At 48.5% G+C, this 19903-nt stretch overlaps 1 protein-coding gene across 1 annotated transcript in view; it reads right to left on the reverse strand.

Annotated features, from left to right (window-relative positions):
- Positions 1 to 276: 276 nt before the first annotated feature.
- The window catches only part of ZBTB48 (zinc finger and BTB domain containing 48), a 42099-nt gene continuing 22472 nt past the window's right edge, over positions 277 to 19903 (reverse strand). The window contains exons 6-11 of the mRNA XM_075327707.1: positions 9982 to 10068; positions 9183 to 9337; positions 8458 to 8594; positions 4095 to 4259; positions 2366 to 2454; positions 277 to 661 (exon numbers count right to left, since the gene is read on the reverse strand). Of these exons, the coding sequence (XP_075183822.1) occupies positions 362 to 661; positions 2366 to 2454; positions 4095 to 4259; positions 8458 to 8594; positions 9183 to 9337; positions 9982 to 10068 (933 nt within the window). The 3' untranslated portion in view covers positions 277 to 361. The remainder of the gene's footprint in view (positions 662 to 2365; positions 2455 to 4094; positions 4260 to 8457; positions 8595 to 9182; positions 9338 to 9981; positions 10069 to 19903) is intronic.

The following is a 19903-nucleotide window of genomic DNA, read 5'->3' on the forward strand; positions in this document are numbered from 1 at the left end:
TTAGCTGACATAGGTCTGCAAAGTGTTTAATAAACTGAGCTATCGGTTCAACACTGAGAAACCAGTATGATCTTGTAACGTGTAGGCCATTAGTGATGGGTCCAGTTCATAGCTCCATGATTGATCATTAGTGCCTGCAATGCACAGTAGGGGGCTGTCCTGCAGTACCAGACAAAGCCACATGGGGCAGTGTGTTGAATGAGCCGTAGCATTGCCCATTTCTCTGTAATTTGTGTAGGCCCTTCCGGTATACAGTACATAGTCACTACACATGAATTCCATATTCTTGTATTTATTGGTAATAAAATGCACTGACCTAATAAATAAACAAAACAACAGCATGGACTTTTGTGGGCACAGATCACGTCTCGCACTCGTCAATAGAGATGGCGGTGGCAGTGATGATGATTGACTGTTCCATGACTTCAGCCGGGAAGCCATGAACGGTGCACAGTCTCTGCTCGGTGACCTCCTCGGGCAGGGTGCTGGAGGTAATAGACTCCACTATGACCTCTGTGGACCCAACTTCCAGATCGTGGGTGTTCTGTAATCCAATGATCACACTTTTCTCCTCGCCAATGATGAGATTACGGAGCTTCCTTTGACGTGGATTGTAGTTCTCAATTCGGTTGTGAATCTCCATGTGTCGTCGGAGGTGAGCCTAAAAAAAATATATATATATATATATATAGCAGAATACATTAGTAGGGAAGTGGTTGTTGGGGATTTGTCTTGCAGATTTCTAAACAGATTCTTAGTGGGATTTGCTGTAGAATTATCTGCAATAAATCTGACCAATTTACAGTTACCCTTACAGTTTTTCTATTTCCACATCTGATCTACCATATATACTCTAGCATAAGCCAAGTTTTTCAGTCCATTTCTTTATGCTGAAAACGCCCCCCTCAGCTTACACTCCAGTGAGGTTCATACAAAAAATTATTCTCACCTGTCCTCCGTTCCTACGGTGTACTCTTGCCTGTTTCTTGCGGACCACAGTCACAAACCCTTCCATGTTCGTGTCCGATACACAGGGCTGCCTCTGCTGTCATGTCTTTACGGCGCCGCAAAGCATTCAACTGCAGTAAAGCGATGATGGTAGCAGCGGCCCCAGCGATGGAAGGGTCTATGGAGATCATGGAGGGGTCTATGTACCTGTTCACAGCAAGAAGCACCCCTCAATGATTGCAGTCAGGTTAGAGGCTGCCGTCAGCACTTTACTGCAGTTTAATGCTTTGCGGTGCTGCAAAGCATTCATCTGAAGTAAAGCGATGACGGCAGCGGCGGCCCCGTGCATGGGACGAGATCATGGAGGGGTCTACTTGCGGTCCACGACAAGCAGGTAAGAGCACACCACAGGAACAGAGGACAGGTGAGAAGTGTGTATGTACAATGACATAATAGGGGACAAGAAGGGAACTGGAATAAGGACAACACTACAAGGACGGGGCACAACACTACAAGGACGGGGCACAACACTACAAGGACGGGGCACAACACTACAAGGACGGGGCACAACACTACAAGGACGGGGCACAACACTACAAGGACGGGGCACAACACTACAAGGACGGGGCACAACACTACAAGGACGGGGCACAACACTACAAGGACGGGGCACAACACTACAAGGACGGGGCACAACACTACAAGGACGGGGCACAACACTACAAGGACGGGGCACAACACTACAAGGACGGGGCACAACACTACAAGGACGGGGCACAACACTACAAGGACGGGGCACAACACTACAAGGACGGGGCACAACACTACAAGGACGGGGCACAACACTACAAGGACGGGGCACAACACTACAAGGACGGGGCACAACACTACAAGGACGGGGCACAACACTACAAGGACGGGGCACAACACTACAAGGACGGGGCACAACACTACAAGGACGGGGCACATTACTACAAGGACGCGGCACATTACTACAAGGACGCGGCACATTACTACAAGGACGCGGCACATTACTACAAGGACGCGGCACATTACTACAGGATGCGGCACATTACTACAGGATGCGGCACATTACTACAGGATGCGGCACATTACTACAGGATGCGGCACATTACTACAGGATGCGGCACATTACTACAGGATGCGGCACATTACTACAGGATGCGGCACATTACTACAGGATGCGGCACATTACTACAGGATGCGGCACATTACATTTTATTGGTATCTATTTCTATTTTTAAAATTTAACAGTAACTGCTGCATTTCCCACCCTAGGCTTATACTGGAGTCAATAAGTTTTCCCAGTTTTTCGTGGAAAAATTATGGGCCTTGGCTTATGCTGGAGTATATACGGTAAATGTAGAAAATTCACTGTTACTAATTGTCTCCTTACCTGCCGGGTGAACTTGTATCCGCATTCTGTGCACTCAAACTTCCGAACCCCACGATGTCTGACCACGTGAACACGTAATTGCCCAGCCGCTATGGAGAGAGAGAATGAACCTTTGAAACAGTGAATGCATCCATCATGTAGCTGAATATATATTTCTCATGATTATAATTCAGCAAAAAAGAGCCACAGGACCTTGGCCACGTCTGTAGCATCCAGACCAGGGTGGAGTGAACCTCCTCGTCTGGCTCCAAAGTATAACATTGGAGTTAGTGCTATCCGATATATCATTGGATAGGTATTATCCAATTTATACGTAAATTTGAGCGTACCTCAAGACAGAGATCAATATCAGTGTTACATAAATATCTGCATAATCACTGATATATAAAAAAAAAGAAACACCTCTACTTTCCTGGGGCGTGTACATTTAGACCATGCATATACAGTAAAAACTTAATTGTATATCCTAGAACCAGTATTAGAGATGTTCTACACTGTGCCTGGCATCCAGCTGAAAAGGACAATTGGAAAGAGTACTGTGAGCGGCGGTCGGTCAGACAGGAAAGGTTGTCACCAATGCTGGCTGCCTGACCAACTGCAGATCACAATGCTCCCCAAAAAATGTCCTTTTCAGCAGGATACTAATCACTCATTAAACAATTATGGTCCTTTCAGCACCCAATGTGTTCTGATCTGAGCTGTGGCCACATGGTAACGTGACAACTGGAAGTCAGGGGAAGCTCGAATGGCTACAGATTTAACTCTTTAGGATTTAAACAAATGTTCTTATTACCACTAATAACATTATACGTCTTATATCTTCTCAATATCTGCCTGGTAATCAAGGAACAGAAAAGGGATAATTTTATTTCACATCGCTAGGATGAGCCATCACTTTACTGTCTGTGGTTGTCACCTCTTATGCCGGCGTCACACGGTACGATATATCGGGCGATATGTCCTCGGGGGTCACGTCGTTTGTGACGCACATCCGGCATCGTTAGACATATCGTACCATGTGACACCACCGAACGACTGTGAACAAGCAAAAATACTCACCTTATCGTTGCTCGTTGACACGGCGTTCATTTTCAAAATGTCGTTCCTCCTTCTGTGATCCGGTTATTCATCATTCCCGAGGCAGCACACGTCGCTCCGTGCGACACCCCGGGAACGACGAACAAAGCTTACCTGCGTCCCGCCGGCAATGCGGAAGGAAAGAGGTGGGCGGGATGTTACGTCCCGCTCATCTCCGCCCCTGCACTTCTATTGGCCGGCCGCTGGGTGACATCGCTGTGACACCGAACGTCCCTCCCCCTTCAGGAAGAGGATGTTCGCCGCCCACAGCGACGTCGCTCAGCAGGTAAGTGCGTGTGACGGGGGTTAACAACTTTGTGTGCCACGGGCAACAAATTGCCCGTGACGCACAAACGACGGGGGCGGGCACGATCGCTCGTGCGATTGCACGATAGATCGTCCCGTGTGACGCCGGCATTAGACTCCACCATATTGAAAATTTAAAAACGCCACTGCGCTTGTTTGTCCATTGGGCTGTGTCATGAACTGAATGTGCTTGACGTCATGAACTGAGGGATAAAGCTAGATCAGTGTTGCCTTTTCTTGATTCTCAGGAGTTTTAGAAGTCCCATAGCTTGGTGGTGGGAACACAATTTATTTAACAAATCAAGTCCTGAAGACGTCAGACGAAATTGTGTTCTACGACCTTTACCTTTGAATGTCTTGCCGCAAACTTGACAAAAGTAGGGTCTCCCTTCTTGGTGTCGGCTAGCAACGTGCCGCAGGAGCGGAGTCTTGTCTGTAAAGCGCTGGTCGCAGAACTCGCAGCTGAACGGTCGCTCCCCTGTGTGCGTCCTGTTGTGCTTGAGAAGACTGGCTGAGATAAGGCACAGAAAGAGAAAACTATACATGAATATAAAGCGTTTAGGCGCAAGACAAAAAAAAATAAGTGGCAAGATGCAGTGCTGAACTACTCTAATCTTCGACTATGGTCCTCGGCCAGATATTTAGGCCAACGTCACATGACATGAAAATCGGTGCGAGTGGAGTGCGATTAGAAAAAGAAAAAAAAAAACGCATTCCACTCGGACCAATATTAGCCTGTGTGTCAGCACACGAGCGATTATTTTCTCAGCCCTAATCGGACCAAGAAAACAATCGCAGCATGCTGAGACTGTAATGAGAGCCTCTTTCTCTCGCACCCATTCAAGTCTATAGGGCGAGAGAAAGATCGCACTGCACTCGCATTACATCGGTGTACTGCGAGTGCAGGGCGAGAATCGCAATAGCCGGCAACGGAGGAGAAAGGGAGATAAATCCCTCCCTCCCCTCCTCAGTACCAGCCCGCACCCCCCCACAGCTAAGGTTTGCTTGCACGGTCGGACCTCAGTCGCAGGGACACTCGCATGACACTCTGCTCCCACTGTGCTGCCAGCGTGAGCCGAGTGTCATGCGAGGGGATCGCAGTAATCCCTGAGTGGCCCCAGCCTTAAAGTTTATCTTCTCTGAAACACCAGAGTGTATAATATATATAGCTGGTTGCAATTACACAGCCAAGATCTGATTCATGCTGCCTGTGGTGTGGGCAGCATGAATCAGATGATGGGTGCCCTATAAAATAAACTTGACATCTTATACATGCTGTCCAATCCACTTAAATCACATCCCCAAAAGCAGACTACACAACGTGGATACACAAAACGCTACCACTACTCACGAAACACAATAAGTTCCCGAAATATACACTACTATCAAACAATCAAGAGTCACACACTCTCTGCAAGGCTATGGATTATTTAGAGCAGGGCTCATAGGTGCCCTCCACCCTATGCGACGCCTGTCACATCAATACTGCATCATGTTTTGATGTGTTTTTTTTTTTGTTTTTTTTATTTACAGAAGAGGCAGATTTGATACACAAATTTGGTGTATAAATTTCAGCACTAAATCTGCATCTCTTGGAGAAAAAAGAAAAAAAAAAAAAAAAAAGATTTTTGACGTCGTTTCGGTGCGGTTTTCTGCCAAAAGATGCAAATTTGGCGCAGCAATATGCAGCAGCAAATCTGCATCTCCTCGCAGAAAAACGCTCCGAGATGGCATCAAAACCATTTTTGTTCATTTCTTGCCAAGAGAAGCAGATTTGGTGCTGAACTTTATATATACACGAAATTCCTACACCAAATCTGCATCTTCTGAGAAAAAACTGCATCAATACATATCAAAACAGCATCACGTTTTGTTGCATTTTCATTTTTTGCCAGAAGATGCAGATTTGGTGCAGAAATGCGGTGTATAAATTGTTAGCTTGTTAGCACCAATACGGCACCTCTTACATTTTTTTCGCTGTTTGCTGCCAAGAGATGCAGGTCTGATTGACCTCAGTTCACCTGAGTTGAGGTCACTAAGTTCAATCAGTACCATGGGAAAATCCAGCTGTGACACTACAAACTCAATGACATCACCGCTCACAGCTGTGGCTCAGTCAGTGTCTGCCTGAAGTCGCAGCGGGCGGTCACGTTTCTAATGTACCAGTGGGCTGTGACTTCAGATGTAGCAGAGCTGGAATCGTCGTGGGACCTCGTGTGGATTACGTTATACCTGGGTGTTTGAGGGGTTAATAAAGGGGTGAAAGGGGGGGGGGGATTTCTTTTATTTCAAATAAAGGATTTTTTCAGTGTTCGTGTTTATTTCTTTTCACTTACAGGATTAGTAAAGGGGGGGGGGGGGTCTCATAGACCCTACTCATTAGTAATCTAGGGCTTAGAGGCAGCTGGGAGCTGTCATTAACCCCTTATATTATCCCGACTGCCACAGCACCAGGGCAATCGGGATGAGCTGGGTAAAGTGCCAGAATTCTGGCCAGCTGCAGACTGCTATTTTTAGGCTGTGGGGACCCAATAACTATGGTGCTCCCCAGCTTGAGAATAGCAACCCCGAGCTGTTGGCTTTATCTGTGCTGGGTTATTGGCAGGGGACCGCAAGCCATTTTTTTTAATTATTTAATTAAATAAAAAAAAAAAAAAAAAAAGAAAGCTGCATGGGGTCCCCTCTTTTTTGATACACAGCCAAGATAAGCACACGGCTGGGGGCTGCAGTCTGCAACAGTCTGCTTTATCTGCACAGGGTATCACAATATGGGTGGGACCCTACGCCAATTTTTTTATTCAATTTATTTTTACACAACTATAGGGACGCAGACAGCATGTATGATTCCAACAAATGACAGACACTGCCACACAGAGTGGGGCCGCAGGCTGACTGCAACCAATCACAAATGGCTGGACTGATTGTCAGCAGGGGAAGCAGTGAATATGAGAGGACCTGGAAGTAATGTGATATACTTACTGAGTCTCCCCATGGCTAACTGTCCTGCCTTAATCCACCTAGCCCTTTCTACTACCTTTTTACAGAACAATGTCCCATAGACTTCTATGGGGTTTGGTGTCTGGGCAGATGTTTGGTGTTTGGGGTCAAGTTCAGTCCTGAACCTCTGCGGATTCGCCCAGCTCTAAAAAAAAAAACCCGTTCTAAAATAAAAACGGGAGAAATAACAGAAATACCGAGTTATCTTCTGTTTCCTTAGGGGGAGGAGAAAATTAATTGTGGGTCATAACAAGCATAGGCTGACCCCAAGGCTGACCAGGGTCTTTTGGGCCAAGGGCCATAAGTATGACGGGTACTCTGTCTGCCTGATCTTCTTGACCATCCTGGGGATCAGTGGTAGAGGATGAAACAGATATGGAAAGGTGAACTGGGACCAGGAAATCGCCAAAGCATAGGAGTCAAATCACTTAGGGGATAACCAGATCTGGACATGAACTGGGGAACCTTGTTGTTCAATCTGGATGCAATCAGATTGACATCAGGCGTTCCTCATCTGAGGACGTTCTGCTCAAAGACTCTTGGATTCAGGGACCATTTGCCTGCGGCGAGGCCCTCTCAGCTAAGAGTCCACAGCCACTTGTCCACTATGGGATTGTGTACTGCTGAGATTGCAAGTACATTACGTTTGGCTGATAAAAGGATCAGTGAAACATCTGACATGACTGCTCGGCTTCAAGTTCCTCCTTGATTGTTGATGTATGCCACGGCCATGGTGTTATCGGATTGGACAAATGAAGAGAAGATCCTGCCGGTGAAGTACAGCCAGGAGCGTTCCTCTCTAAGTTCCTGGGAATTCCATTGTCCCTGTACCGTAAGGATCTGGAAGACTGCTCCCCAGCCAAGGAGGCTGCCATCCATCGTTTCGATCTTCCAGTAAATTAGGAAAAAATGATCTTCCGCGAAGAATGAGGGGAGAACGTCTCCATCATTCCAAAGACTTCTCGATCCAGGAAGTACTACTGGCCAGTCCAAGGAGTGAGTGGACTTCTCCCATCTTGATAGGAGAAAACGCTGAAGGGGGGAAAGTGTAGAATTGAGCAAATGGGACTGCTTCCATTGCAGCTACCATCTTGCCCAGAACGCTCATGCAGAATCGGTGAGAGCATGGAGAGGGATGTCAGAGAACAAATTCCTCTTACAAGGGCAGAGTGCTGGTCTTTGGGCAGAAACACTTGGGAATGTGGTGGTGAACATTCTTCCCGGTAAAACAATACGCTGGGCCTGGGTCAGAGACGACGTTGCTTTGGTGATGATCCAGCCGAGACGAGAAAGTGTCCAGAGTGATCTGCAAGCTCTTGCCAAATGCCGAGGGAGATGGCACTTTGATCGGGAGGTCGTGCAGGTAAGGGATGATGAGAACGATTTTGGTCCAAAGGAGTATTTGCTCCTTCCTCAGCTCCTCTTCCTCTGGCACTTACCTCTTTTCTATGCCTAACTTCAAGGAATATTCCTCTGATTCTCTGGTTCTTTATCCTGTGCTTCTTGTCATAACAATTTTTCCTTTGGTCATACCTTGTCCCTCTGCCAAAACTATAGCCCACTTAACATGCTACCCCCAGGATCTCCCCAATGCCCACAGTGAGAACATGCTACCTCTCCCCGATGGGGGTTTTGGCTCTCTCCAGTCAGGGTGAAGCAAGATGCAGGGACTTCTGTACAATGGGGACTGTCTTACAACAGTTACCTCTTACCTTGTGTTCTGAATGTCTTGCCGCACAGGTGACACTGGAAGGGTTTCTCTCCTGTGTGCGTCTTCAAGTGCATGTTCAGGTTGGTTTTCTGGGTAAAAGCGTGGTGACAAAATTCGCATACAAATGGACGTTCATTTCTATGGGAAATAGTAGAGGACGGGGATATTATTAGACCAGTGATATTTTAACCCTAGAACGCATACCTGGGGCCTCGCAGGCCTGCTAGGTTACTTGTTTGCTATGGTAGATTTCTATGGTTGCGCGTTCTAGGGTGAAACCCTCACATTATAATCAGTGGCTCCAACTTAGCTGCCTTGTCTAATAGGAGTGTGAGGTTGCCTGAAAGCCTCTAACAGTAATTTAGAATGCCGTTTGTCCACCATGCTTTACACTGCAGCCAAATTATCTGCGGTGTTCATTAGAATATGGAAATCGGTTCATTAATGATTTCTAATTGCATGCACCAGAAAAAAAAGAAAAAAAAAAAAATAATATCAGGTAACTAAATAATAGGCACGTTGCTGCATCTGAATCCACGTGGCGATGCGATAGGACTAGTAGTTGCCTATTTGCGGTGGAGCATTCCTTGTGTTTAAATGGAGCACAAAACACTGAAGGAAGACCCCCATTCGCCACCTAGGTCGGGGGGTCTGCAACGATCACCCATGTCTTAGATGAATATCCTCCTCCTGCTCATAGGAAAACATTATGAGGTCTGCTCACACCTGTGTTTGGCTTTGATATGCATCTGTAATCCGCTTCTGCTCGAGGCTCGATGTCCACACTCTTCGCAGACAAAAAGCTTCTCCCCGCGATGCTTAAAGGCTTCATGCAGCCGCAGTTCTGTCCGTGTGAAGAAGCATTTCCCGCAGGTTGAACACTACAACAGAATATTATGGACAAATCTGAGTTCAATGGCACGGCTATCCAGCGGACGTAATGCTATGACCCTGGGAGGTTGTGCTGGGTAGCGGCATGCATCAAACCACAGAAGTATTTACAGTCAGAGCAGTTTTTCGGCTGTGCTCGCTGCTGCCCTCTGGTGGACTGTGGTGCTGCAGCACATAAATCTCAGTTTTAGAAATCGACATTTACTTTCCCATATAAGGAGACAACCAGGAGCGAGGATAACGTGTCCCCGGCCTCACACGCACTTTACACAGACAGTTTTTAGATACAAGATAAATGGTATTTCATATACAGCAGACCGTGGATGAATTGAGATGCTGCAAATAAAAAATGACAAAAACACATTGATCAATGGTTCTGTCATGGGGAATAAACATGACCATTGCCTAGAAAGACCACATCAATTAAAGATGGTGTCGCACATCTAGCCGACCACACATACAAGCCCCAAAAGTGTTTTTATGTCAAAGCAGTGGCTGCCCAAGCTCCGGAAGATCAGATCAAGGAGCCGGACCCAAGAGCTAACATCCAGGATCGCATTCTGGGCATACACCTGTGGAATAATCGATAATCCAGAATCTGCGAGGCTGCAATATACGGCCCTATGGTACTCACAGCATGGGGTTTGGGTTCTCCGTGCATTTTTATCATGTGGCTTTGGAGATGCTTCTTCTGCATAAACTGCTGAGGGCACGTAGAGCACTGAAATATACAGAGAGGCAATGCAAAGGGTTAACGGATCACGACACATTCCTGTGTACAGTATGAAACAACTATGCAGCCTGATGTCACTTCTAATGTGCCACAACTGAACCGTAGAGGGAAACATTAACTGCTCCCTCTGCTGGCGACACAAGGGTAACACAAGTCTACAAAAATTCCGTTTTAATGGTTTAGTTAATTTTATTTTGCCAGGTCAATAAAACCTAATGCAAACAGTGTGGACATGGTGACTTCTACTGGTTCTAAAAGTGGTACCAACATACATGATATTAAAGGGAACCTGTCACCGGATTTTGGTCTTCTAAACTAAAACTAGCACCTTAACCAGCGCCTGTGCTGCATTCTATAAAGGTGCACATTACTCCTTGACCCCCTCTGCATGCCCCAAAAATACCTTTATAAAATCTCCCGCCCTGTATGTAAATCGTCTATTCCGATCCATTAGGCATCCTAATCTGCGCCTCCTGTCCTTCCTTTCTCCATTGTCTTGTGCTGATTGACATGGCTGATGCCTCTGGTACCATCCATGTAGGCAAGCAAAATCTCACACCTGCGCAGCCATATTCCCACCTCACGCAGGAGCACTTCGCTCTGCCCTATTCCGGGCAAAGCCAAAAACATAGGTGGGCCTGCGAGAACCGGCGAGGTCTCTGCGCAGGCGCAAGTTTTTGCCCAGCAATGTGGATGAAGTGGGTAACATCATTTACATTGCCGGGCAAAATCTCGAGGCTGCGCAGAGAACTCACCAGTTCGCGCAGGCACACTTGTGTTTTTGGCTCTGCCCGCAATAGGGCAGAGGAAGTGTTCCTGTGTGAACCGGGAATATAGCTGCGCAGGCGCTCACCTATGTGGATGGCGTCCGAGGCATCATCCACGTCGATCAGTACAGGAGGACGGTGAAAGGAGGGACAGGAGGCGCATATTAGGACGCCCATCAGAATGGATCTGACAATTTACTTACAGGGCTGGAAATTTTATAAAGGTACTTGTGGTGTCTATTGGGGGGGGGGGGGTCAGGGGGTAACGTGCACCTCTACAGAATGCAGCACAGGCCCTGCTTAAGGTGCTAGTTTTAGTTTAGAAGGCCAAAACCTGATGACAGATTCCCTTTAAAGGGAACCGGTCACCACTTTTTTGGCGTATAAGCTGCGACCACCACCACCGGGCTCTTATATACAGCATTCTAACATGCTGTATATAAGAGCGCAGGCCGCTGTAAGAACATAAAAAACACTTTATAATACTTACCTAACGGTCTCTCGGTTGGCGAGATGGGTGTCTCCGTTGTCCGGTGCCACCTCTTTCGGCCATCTTCATCCTCCTTCTGACTCCTGTGTGCATGACGCGTCTACGTCATACACACTCGCCGGTGCTGCGCATGCGCACTACAATACTTTGATCTGCTCCGCTCAGGACCTGAATGTCGGCGAGTGTGGATGACGTAGTCGCGTCATGCACTGCAGCTAGAGGAAAAGGAGAACAAAGATGGCCGAAAGAGGCAGCGCCGACACCGGACAATGGAGACGCCCATTTCACCAACCGAGCGACCGCTAGGTAAGTATTATAAAGTGTTTTTTATGTTCTCACAGCGGCATGCGTTCTTATATACAGCATGTTAGAATGCTGTATATTAGAGCCCGATGGTGCTGGCCGCAGATTATACGCCAAAAATGTGGTGACAGGTTCCCTTTAATCCAGTTCTGCCAAGGCCAATTTTTCATATCACACTTTTGTTTTTAACTCCCTTATATTTGTGAACATCGCTGTATCAGAGCTTGCGTTCTGCTGAACAAGTTGTACTTTTGCTTGGCAACTTTTACTTACCATTTAATGGAGGAAAAATTCAAATGCAATGAAATGATGAAAAAAAAAATGTAAATACACCATTATTTTGTTTGTTTGCTTTGTTTTTACATTGCTTTATGTGTGCTAGAAATAATATGGAAACATGAGTGCACAAGTTAGGGATCGTGGACATCTGCGTATCAATATAAAGAAATTCTAAAAAAAAACAAAAAAACATGCATTGCACTCGCACCGGTTATTCAATGATTCAGTGCTGATCTGTGAGTTTTTCCTCAACTAAATTCGGCATAAAAAAAAAAAAAAAAATGGAGCATGTTGCGCATTGTCGCATATAATAGCTGAAATTCACCACTGCAAGTCTATGGGTATGAGACAATGAAAGAAAAAAAAAACAACAAAAACAAAAACAAACAGATGCCACATGGCCCATCCGTATGTCACTTTTTTTTACGGACACAACCATTCTGTAGCTTAGAACAATGGAAATGATCCTGTAAATGATCCTAGAATAGCTGCGGAAAAAAAAGGAAACAATATCCATATGCAATGTTGTTATTTTTTAAGTGAGGAAAAAAAAAAAAAAAAAAAAAATTAAAAATTGCTGACTCACATGACACATGGAATACCAACTGGATTTGACTCATCTGTGTAAAAAATCAATCTTGTTTTCATCCAAAAAAGCGAGAGGAGAGCGAATACTTAGTACAATAATAATGACACTAAATGTTTATAGGTTTTTTTTACTATTTAACCCATTACTGGCCAAATTAGCAATTTTCTTTTTTTTTTATTAAATGACAGATTTTTAATGATTTGGATCCTAATGAATCAGAAACAATTTGCCAAATTTTTTTTAATTTTGAAAAAAACCTCGAAAATACCGTATTTTTCGGACTATAAGACGTACCGGACCATAAGGCTACTTTCACACATCAGGAAAAAAACGGGTAAAACGGATCAGGTACCGCATCTGTTTTATCCCCATAGATTTGCATTGTTACCGGATTGTGCCTGATGGCTTTGCGTTGCATCCGTTTTTTTCCGGATGCAGCAAAATTAATTAAAGCGGCGTCCGGAGGCAACGTATCTTGCAACGTTTTTTTGTCCGGCAAGAAGGGAATTTTGTTTACTTACCGTAAATTCCTTTTCTTCTAGCTCCAATTGGGAGACCCAGACAATTGGGTGTATAGCTATGCCTCCGGAGGCCACACAAAGTATTACACTAAAAGTGTAAAGCCCCTCCCCTTCAGCCTATACACCCCCCGTGCTGCCACGGGCTCCTCAGTTTTGGTGCAAAAGCAAGAAGGAGGAAAAAATTATAAACTGGTTTAAAGTAAATTCAATCCGAAGGAATATCGGAGAACTGAAACCATTCAACGTGAACAACATGTGTACACAAAAACAGGGGCGGGAGCTGGGTCTCTCAATTGGAGCTAGAAGAAAAGGAATTTACGGTAAGTAAACAAAATTCCCTTCTTCTTTGGCGCTCCATTGGGAGACCCAGACAATTGGGACGTCCAAAAGCAGTCCCTGGGTGGGTAAATAATACCTCATAATAGAGCCGTAACGGCTCCGTCCTACAGGTGGGCAACCGCCGCCTGAAGGACTTGCCTACCTAGGCTGGCATCTGCCGAAGCATAGGTATGCACCTGATAGTGTTTCGTGAAAGTGTGCAGGCTCGACCAGGTAGCTGCCCGACACACCTGCTGAGCCGTAGCCTGGTGTCGCAAGGCCCAGGACGCTCCCACGGCCCTGGTAGAATGGGCCTTCAGCCCTGAGGGAACCGGAAGCCCCGAGGAACGATAAGCTTCGAGAATTGGTTCCTTGATCCACCGAGCCAAGGTTGATTTGGAAGCTTGTGTCCCTTTACGCTGGCCAGCGACAAGGACAAAGAGTGCATCCGAGCGGCGCAGGGGCGCCGTACGAGAAATGTAGACTCTGAGTGCTCTCACCAGATCTAACAAGTGCAAATCCTTTTCACATTGGTGAACTGGATGAGGATAAAAAGAAGGTAAGGAGATATCCTGATTGAGATGAAAGGGGGATACCACCTTAGGGAGGAATTCCGGAACCGGACGCAGAACCACCTTGTCCTGGTGAAACACCAGAAAAGGAGCTTTGCATGACAACGCTGCTAGCTCAGACACTCTCCGAAGTGAAGTGACTGCTACTAGAAAAAACCACTTTCTGCGAAAGGCGTGCGAGCGAAATATCCCTCATTGGCTCGAACGGTGGTTTCTGAAGAACCATCAGCACCCTGTTCAGATCCCAGGGTTCTAACGGACGCTTGTAAGGAGGGACGATGTGACAAACCCCTTGCAGGAACGTGCGTACCTGTGGGAGTCTGGCCAGGCGCTTTTGAAAAAACACAGAGAGCGCAGAGACTTGTCCCTTAAGGGAGCCTAGCGACAAACCCTTTTCCAATCCGGATTGAAGAAAGGACAGAATAGTGGGCAAGGCAAATGGCCAGGGAGAGAAACCCTGAGCAGAGCACCACGACAGGAATATTTTCCACGTCCTGTGGTAGATCTTAGCGGACGTTGGTTTCCTAGCCTGTCTCATAGTGGCAATGACCTCTTGAGATAATCCTGAAGACGCTAAGATCCAGGACTCAATGGCCACACAGTCAGGTTGAGGGCCGCAGAATTCAGATGGAAAAACGGCCCTTGAGACAGCAAGTCTGGTCGGTCTGGCAGTGCCCACGGTTGGCCGACCGTGAGATGCCACAGATCCGGGTACCACGACCTCCTCGGCCAGTCTGGAGCGACGAGGATGGCGCGGCGGCAGTCGGCCCTGATCTTGCGTAACACTCTGGGCAACAGTGCCAGAGGAGGAAACACATAAGGAAGCTGAAACTGCGACCAATCCTGAACTAAGGCGTCTGCCGCCAGAGCTCTGTGATCTTGAGATCGAGCCATGAATGTTGGGACCTTGTTGTTGTGCCGTGACGCCATTAGGTCGACGTCCGTCATCCCCCAGCGGCAACAGATCTCCTGAAACACGTCCGGGTGAAGGGACCATTCCCCTGCGTCCATGCCCTGGCGACTGAGAAAGTCTGCTTCCCAGTTTTCCACGCCCGGGATGTGAACTGCGGAGATGGTGGAGGCCGTGGCTTCCACCCACATCAAAATCCGCCGGACTTCTTGGAAGGCTTGCCGACTGCGTGTTCCACCTTGGTGGTTGATGTAAGCCACCGCTGTGGAGTTGTCCGACTGAATTCGGATCTGCTTGCCTTCCAGCCACTGCTGGAACGCTTTTAGGGCAAGATACACTGCCCTGATCTCCAGAACATTGATCTGAAGTGAGGACTCTTGCTGAGTCCACGTACCCTGAGCCCTGTGGTGGAGAAAGACTGCTCCCCACCCTGACAGACTCGCGTCCGTTGTGACCACCGCCCAGGATGGGGGTAGGAAGGATTTCCCCTTCGATAATGAGGTGGGAAGAAGCCACCACCGAAGGGAAGCTTTGGTTGCCTGAGAGAGGGAGACGTTCCTGTCTAGGGACGTCGGCATCCTGTCCCATTTGCGTAGGATGTCCCATTGAAGAGGACGCAGGTGAAACTGCGCGAAAGGAACTGCCTCCATTGCTGCCACCATCTTCCCCAGGAAGTGCATGAGGCGCCTCAAGGGGTGTGACCGACCTTGAAGGAGAGATTGCACCCCTGTCTGTAGTGAACGCTGTTTGTCCAGCGGAAGCTTCACTATCGCTGGAAGAGTATGAAACTCCATGCCAAGATATGTCAGCGATTGGACCGGTGTCAGATTTGACTTTGGAAAATTGATGATCCAACCGAAACTCTGGAGAGTCTCCAGAGTAACGTTGAGGCTGTGTTGGCATGCCTCTTGAGAGGGTGCCTTGACCAGCAGATCGTCTAAGTAAGGTATCACCGAGTGACCCTGAGAGTGGAGGACCGCAACTACTGTAGCCATGACCTTGGTGAAAACCCTTGGGGCTGTCGCCAGGCCGAACGGCAGTGCCGCGAACTGAAGGTGTTCGTCTCCTATGGCGAAGCGCAGGAAGCGCTGATGCTCTGGAGCAATCGGTACGTGGAGATAAGCATCTTTGATATCGATCGATGCTAGGAAATCTCCTTGGGACATTGAGGCGATGACGGAGCGGAGGGATTCCATCCGGCACCGCCTGGTCATTACGTGTTTGTTGAGCAGTTTTAGATCCAAAACAGGACGGAAAGACCCGTCCTTCTTTGGAACCACAAACAGGTTGGAGTAGAAACCGTGACCCTGTTGCTGAAGAGAAACCGGGACCACCACTCCTTCTGCCTTCAGAATGCCCACCGCCTGCAGAAGAGCCTTGGCTCGCTCGGGAGGCGGAGATGTTCTGAAGAATCGAGTCGGAGGACGAGAGCTGAACTCTATCCTGTAACCGTGAGACAAAATGTCTCTCACCCAACGGTCTTTTACTTGTGGCAGCCAGGCGTCGCAAAAGCGGGAGAGCCTGCCACCGACCGAGGATGCGGTGTGAGGAGGCCGTAAGTCATGAGGAAGCCGCCTTGGTAGCGGCACCTCCGGCGGTCTTTTTAGGGCGTGATTTAGACCGCCATGCGTCGGAGTTCCTCTGATCCTTCTGAGGCCTTTTGGACGAGGAGAATTGGGACCTGCCCGCCCCCCGAAATGACCGAAACCTCGACTGTCCCCTCCTCTGTTGGGGTGTTTTTGGTTTGGCCTGGGGTAAGGATGTTTCCTTTCCCTTGGATTGTTTGATGATTTCATCCAATCTCTCACCAAACAAACGGTCGCCAGAAAATGGCAATCCAGTTAAGCACTTTTTGGAAGCCGAATCTGCCTTCCATTCCCGTAGCCACAAGGCCCTGCGTATTGCCACCGAATTGGCGGCTGCAACCGCCGTACGGCTCGCAGAGTCCAGGACAGCATTAATAGCGTAGGACGCAAATGCCGACGTTTGAGAGGTTATGGACGCCACCTGCGGCGCAGACGTACGTGTGAGTGCGTCAATTTGCGCCTGACCAGCTGAGATAGCTTGGAGTGCCCATACGGCTGCGAATGCTGGAGCAAAAGACGCGCCGATAGCTTCATAGATGGATTTCAACCAGAGCTCCATCTGTCTGTCAGTGGCATCCTTGAGTGAAGCTCCATCTTCCACTGCAACTATGGATCTAGCCGCCAGTCTGGAGATTGGAGGATCCACCTTGGGACGCTGAGTCCAGCCCTTGACCACGTCAGGGGGGAAGGGGTAACGTGTATCCTTAAGGCGCTTGGAAAAACGCTTATCTGGACAAGCTCGGTGTTTCTGGACTGCCTCTCTGAAGTCAGAGTGGTCCAGAAACATACTCGTTGTACGCTTAGGAAACCTGAAACGGAATTTCTCCTGCTGAGAAGCTGACTCCTCCACTGGAGGAGCTGAGGGAGAAATATCCAACATTTCATTGATGGACGCAATAAGATCATTCACTATGGCGTCCCCATCAGGAGTATCAAGGTTGAGAGCGGCTTCAGGATCAGAATCCTGATCAGCTAGCTCCGCTTCATCATACAGAGAGTCCTCTCGCTGAGACCCTGAACATTGTGATGATGTCGAGGGGATTTCATAGCGAGCTCGCTTAGTCGGTCTGGGACTGCGTTCCATGTTAGAGACCTCACCCTGGGATCTATGAGACACCCCGGGAGAACATTGTTGTTCCAACTCAGGGGGACCAGGGGGCAATGATTCCACAGTGCCCATGGCTTGAGATGCCGGCCTGGACTGCAAGGCTTCTAATATCTTAGCCATAGTCTCAAAGTCTTTCAGTAAAAACTGCAAACTCCGTCCCTGTCACCTGGACAGTGTTAACAGGTGGTTCTCCCTGGGCCACCCTTAGCAGAGGCTCCGGCTGAGTAAGTGCCACAGGGGCCGAGCATTGCACACAATGAGGGTCAGTGGAACCTGCCGGCAGTATAGCCGTACATGCTGCACAGGCAGCATAGTAAGTCTGTGCTTTGGCACCCTTGCTATTTGTGGACGACATGCTGTTGTCTCCTCTGAGCAATACAGGAGGGTATATAGCCAAAAACAACCGTGCACCATACAGTGTAAAGTATAGCCTATAATCATATAATCTATAAGTACACTTCTGCACTAGTGGGGCCAGCACCTCAGGTGCTGCTTACCGCCCGCGCAAGGCGGTTGTGTGGTCACCAGAATTCCTGCCTGGGTCTCCCTGAGCTTGTCTCCCCTCTCCAGCGTTAGAAGAGCTGACAGGAATGGCTGCCGGCGTCCTGAGGAGAGGAGGGAGCCGTGGGCGTGACCCAGAAAGTGCGGGAACTGGTGCCCCACTGTGCACAGTGAGGGGGGTGGAGTATGCAAAGCATGCTCCAGCCCTCAGTGCTGCCGTCCTGTACAGCGTCCCGCCCTTCACCTGACTGGCAGGGCTGGGGGCGGGAAGAAAAAGACTAGGCCGCAAAAGCCGGGGACTCGAGTTATCAGCGCGGCCGCCGTATAAGCGCGGTCGGCGCGGAAGTCCCCGGCGCACTAACAGTCCCAGCCGCGCCGCAGTGATAACAATGGCAGCGGCGGTCAGCGCGGCAGTCCCCATACACTAACACACTCAGCGACGCTGCAGTGTGTAAAGGCACAAACGCAGTCAGCGCCGCGGTCCCCGGTGCACTAGCACACCCAGCAATGCTGGAGTGTTGCTGTGCGCGGTCCCCACGGGGACACAGAGTACCTCAAAGTAGCAGGGCCATGTCCCTGAACGATACTCGGCTCCTATCCAGCAGAGTCCTCAGGAGCTGTGGATGGAGAACGGTCTCATGTGCCTGGAGACCGATAGGATCCCACTTCACCCAGAGCCCTAAGCCCTAAGGGGGATGGGGAAGGAAAACAGCATGTGGGCTCCAGCCTCCGTACCCGCAATGGATACCTCAACCTTAACAACACCGCCGACAAGAGTGGGGTGAGAAGGGAGCATGCTGGGGGCCCTGTTATGGGCCCTCCTTTCTTCCATCCGACATAGTCAGCAGCTGCTGCTGACTAAGCTGTGGAGCTATGCGTGGATGTCTGCCTCCTTCGCACAAAGCATAAAAACTGAGGAGCCCGTGGCAGCACGGGGGGTGTATAGGCTGAAGGGGAGGGGCTTTACACTTTTAGTGTAATACTTTGTGTGGCCTCCGGAGGCATAGCTATACACCCAATTGTCTGGGTCTCCCAATGGAGCGCCAAAGAAAAAAACAGCATCGCACCGCATCCGGCCGCTGCGGCGCATTTTTCAATGCATGCCTATGGACGCCGGATGCGGCGCGATACGGAAAAAAACACATCCGGCCGCCGCATGCGGTTTCTTCCACTGCGCATGCTCAGTAGCGTGCTGCAACTGGAAAAAAACGGATGGGCCGCATGTAAAAACTTATGCAAAGGATGCGGTGTTTTCGCTGCATCCGTTGCATAGGTTTCACAGTCGGATTGAGCCGCAGTGCTCAAACCGGATGTGTGAAAGTAGCCTAAGACGCACCCTGGTTTTAGAGGAGGAAAATAGGAAAATAAAATTTTAAGCAAAAAATGTGGTCATGACACACTGTTATGGGGTGAGGATCTGCTGCCTACACTGTTATGGGGGTAATGTCCCCAAATTCTCTGCTAAGGTACCCCAGTCTGGTAATGATCCTCCTGACTTGTATATGTACCCCATCCTGGTATATGCCCTTATCCTGCTATATACCAGCATTCTGCTATATACCCCCATCCTGCTATATACCCCCATCCTGATATATACTGCCATCCTGATATATGCTCCCCATCCTGATATATACTGCCATCCTGGTATAGGTCCTTAACTTGCTATATACCCTCATCCTGCTATATGGCCCCATCCTGCTATATGCCCTCATGCTGCTATATGGCCCCATCCTGCTATATGCCCTTATGCTGCTATATGGCCCCATCCTGCTATATGGCATGTATCCTGTATCACACAAAAAAAAATAAACGTTTATACTCACCTTTCCTCGCTCCATGCAGCATTGCTCCTCCTCCTGTCTGTGGCGGCAGCAGCACT

This window comes from Anomaloglossus baeobatrachus, chromosome 11 (assembly GCF_048569485.1).
Source record: "Anomaloglossus baeobatrachus isolate aAnoBae1 chromosome 11, aAnoBae1.hap1, whole genome shotgun sequence".
In the NCBI taxonomy this organism is placed as follows: domain Eukaryota; kingdom Metazoa; phylum Chordata; class Amphibia; order Anura; family Aromobatidae; genus Anomaloglossus; species Anomaloglossus baeobatrachus.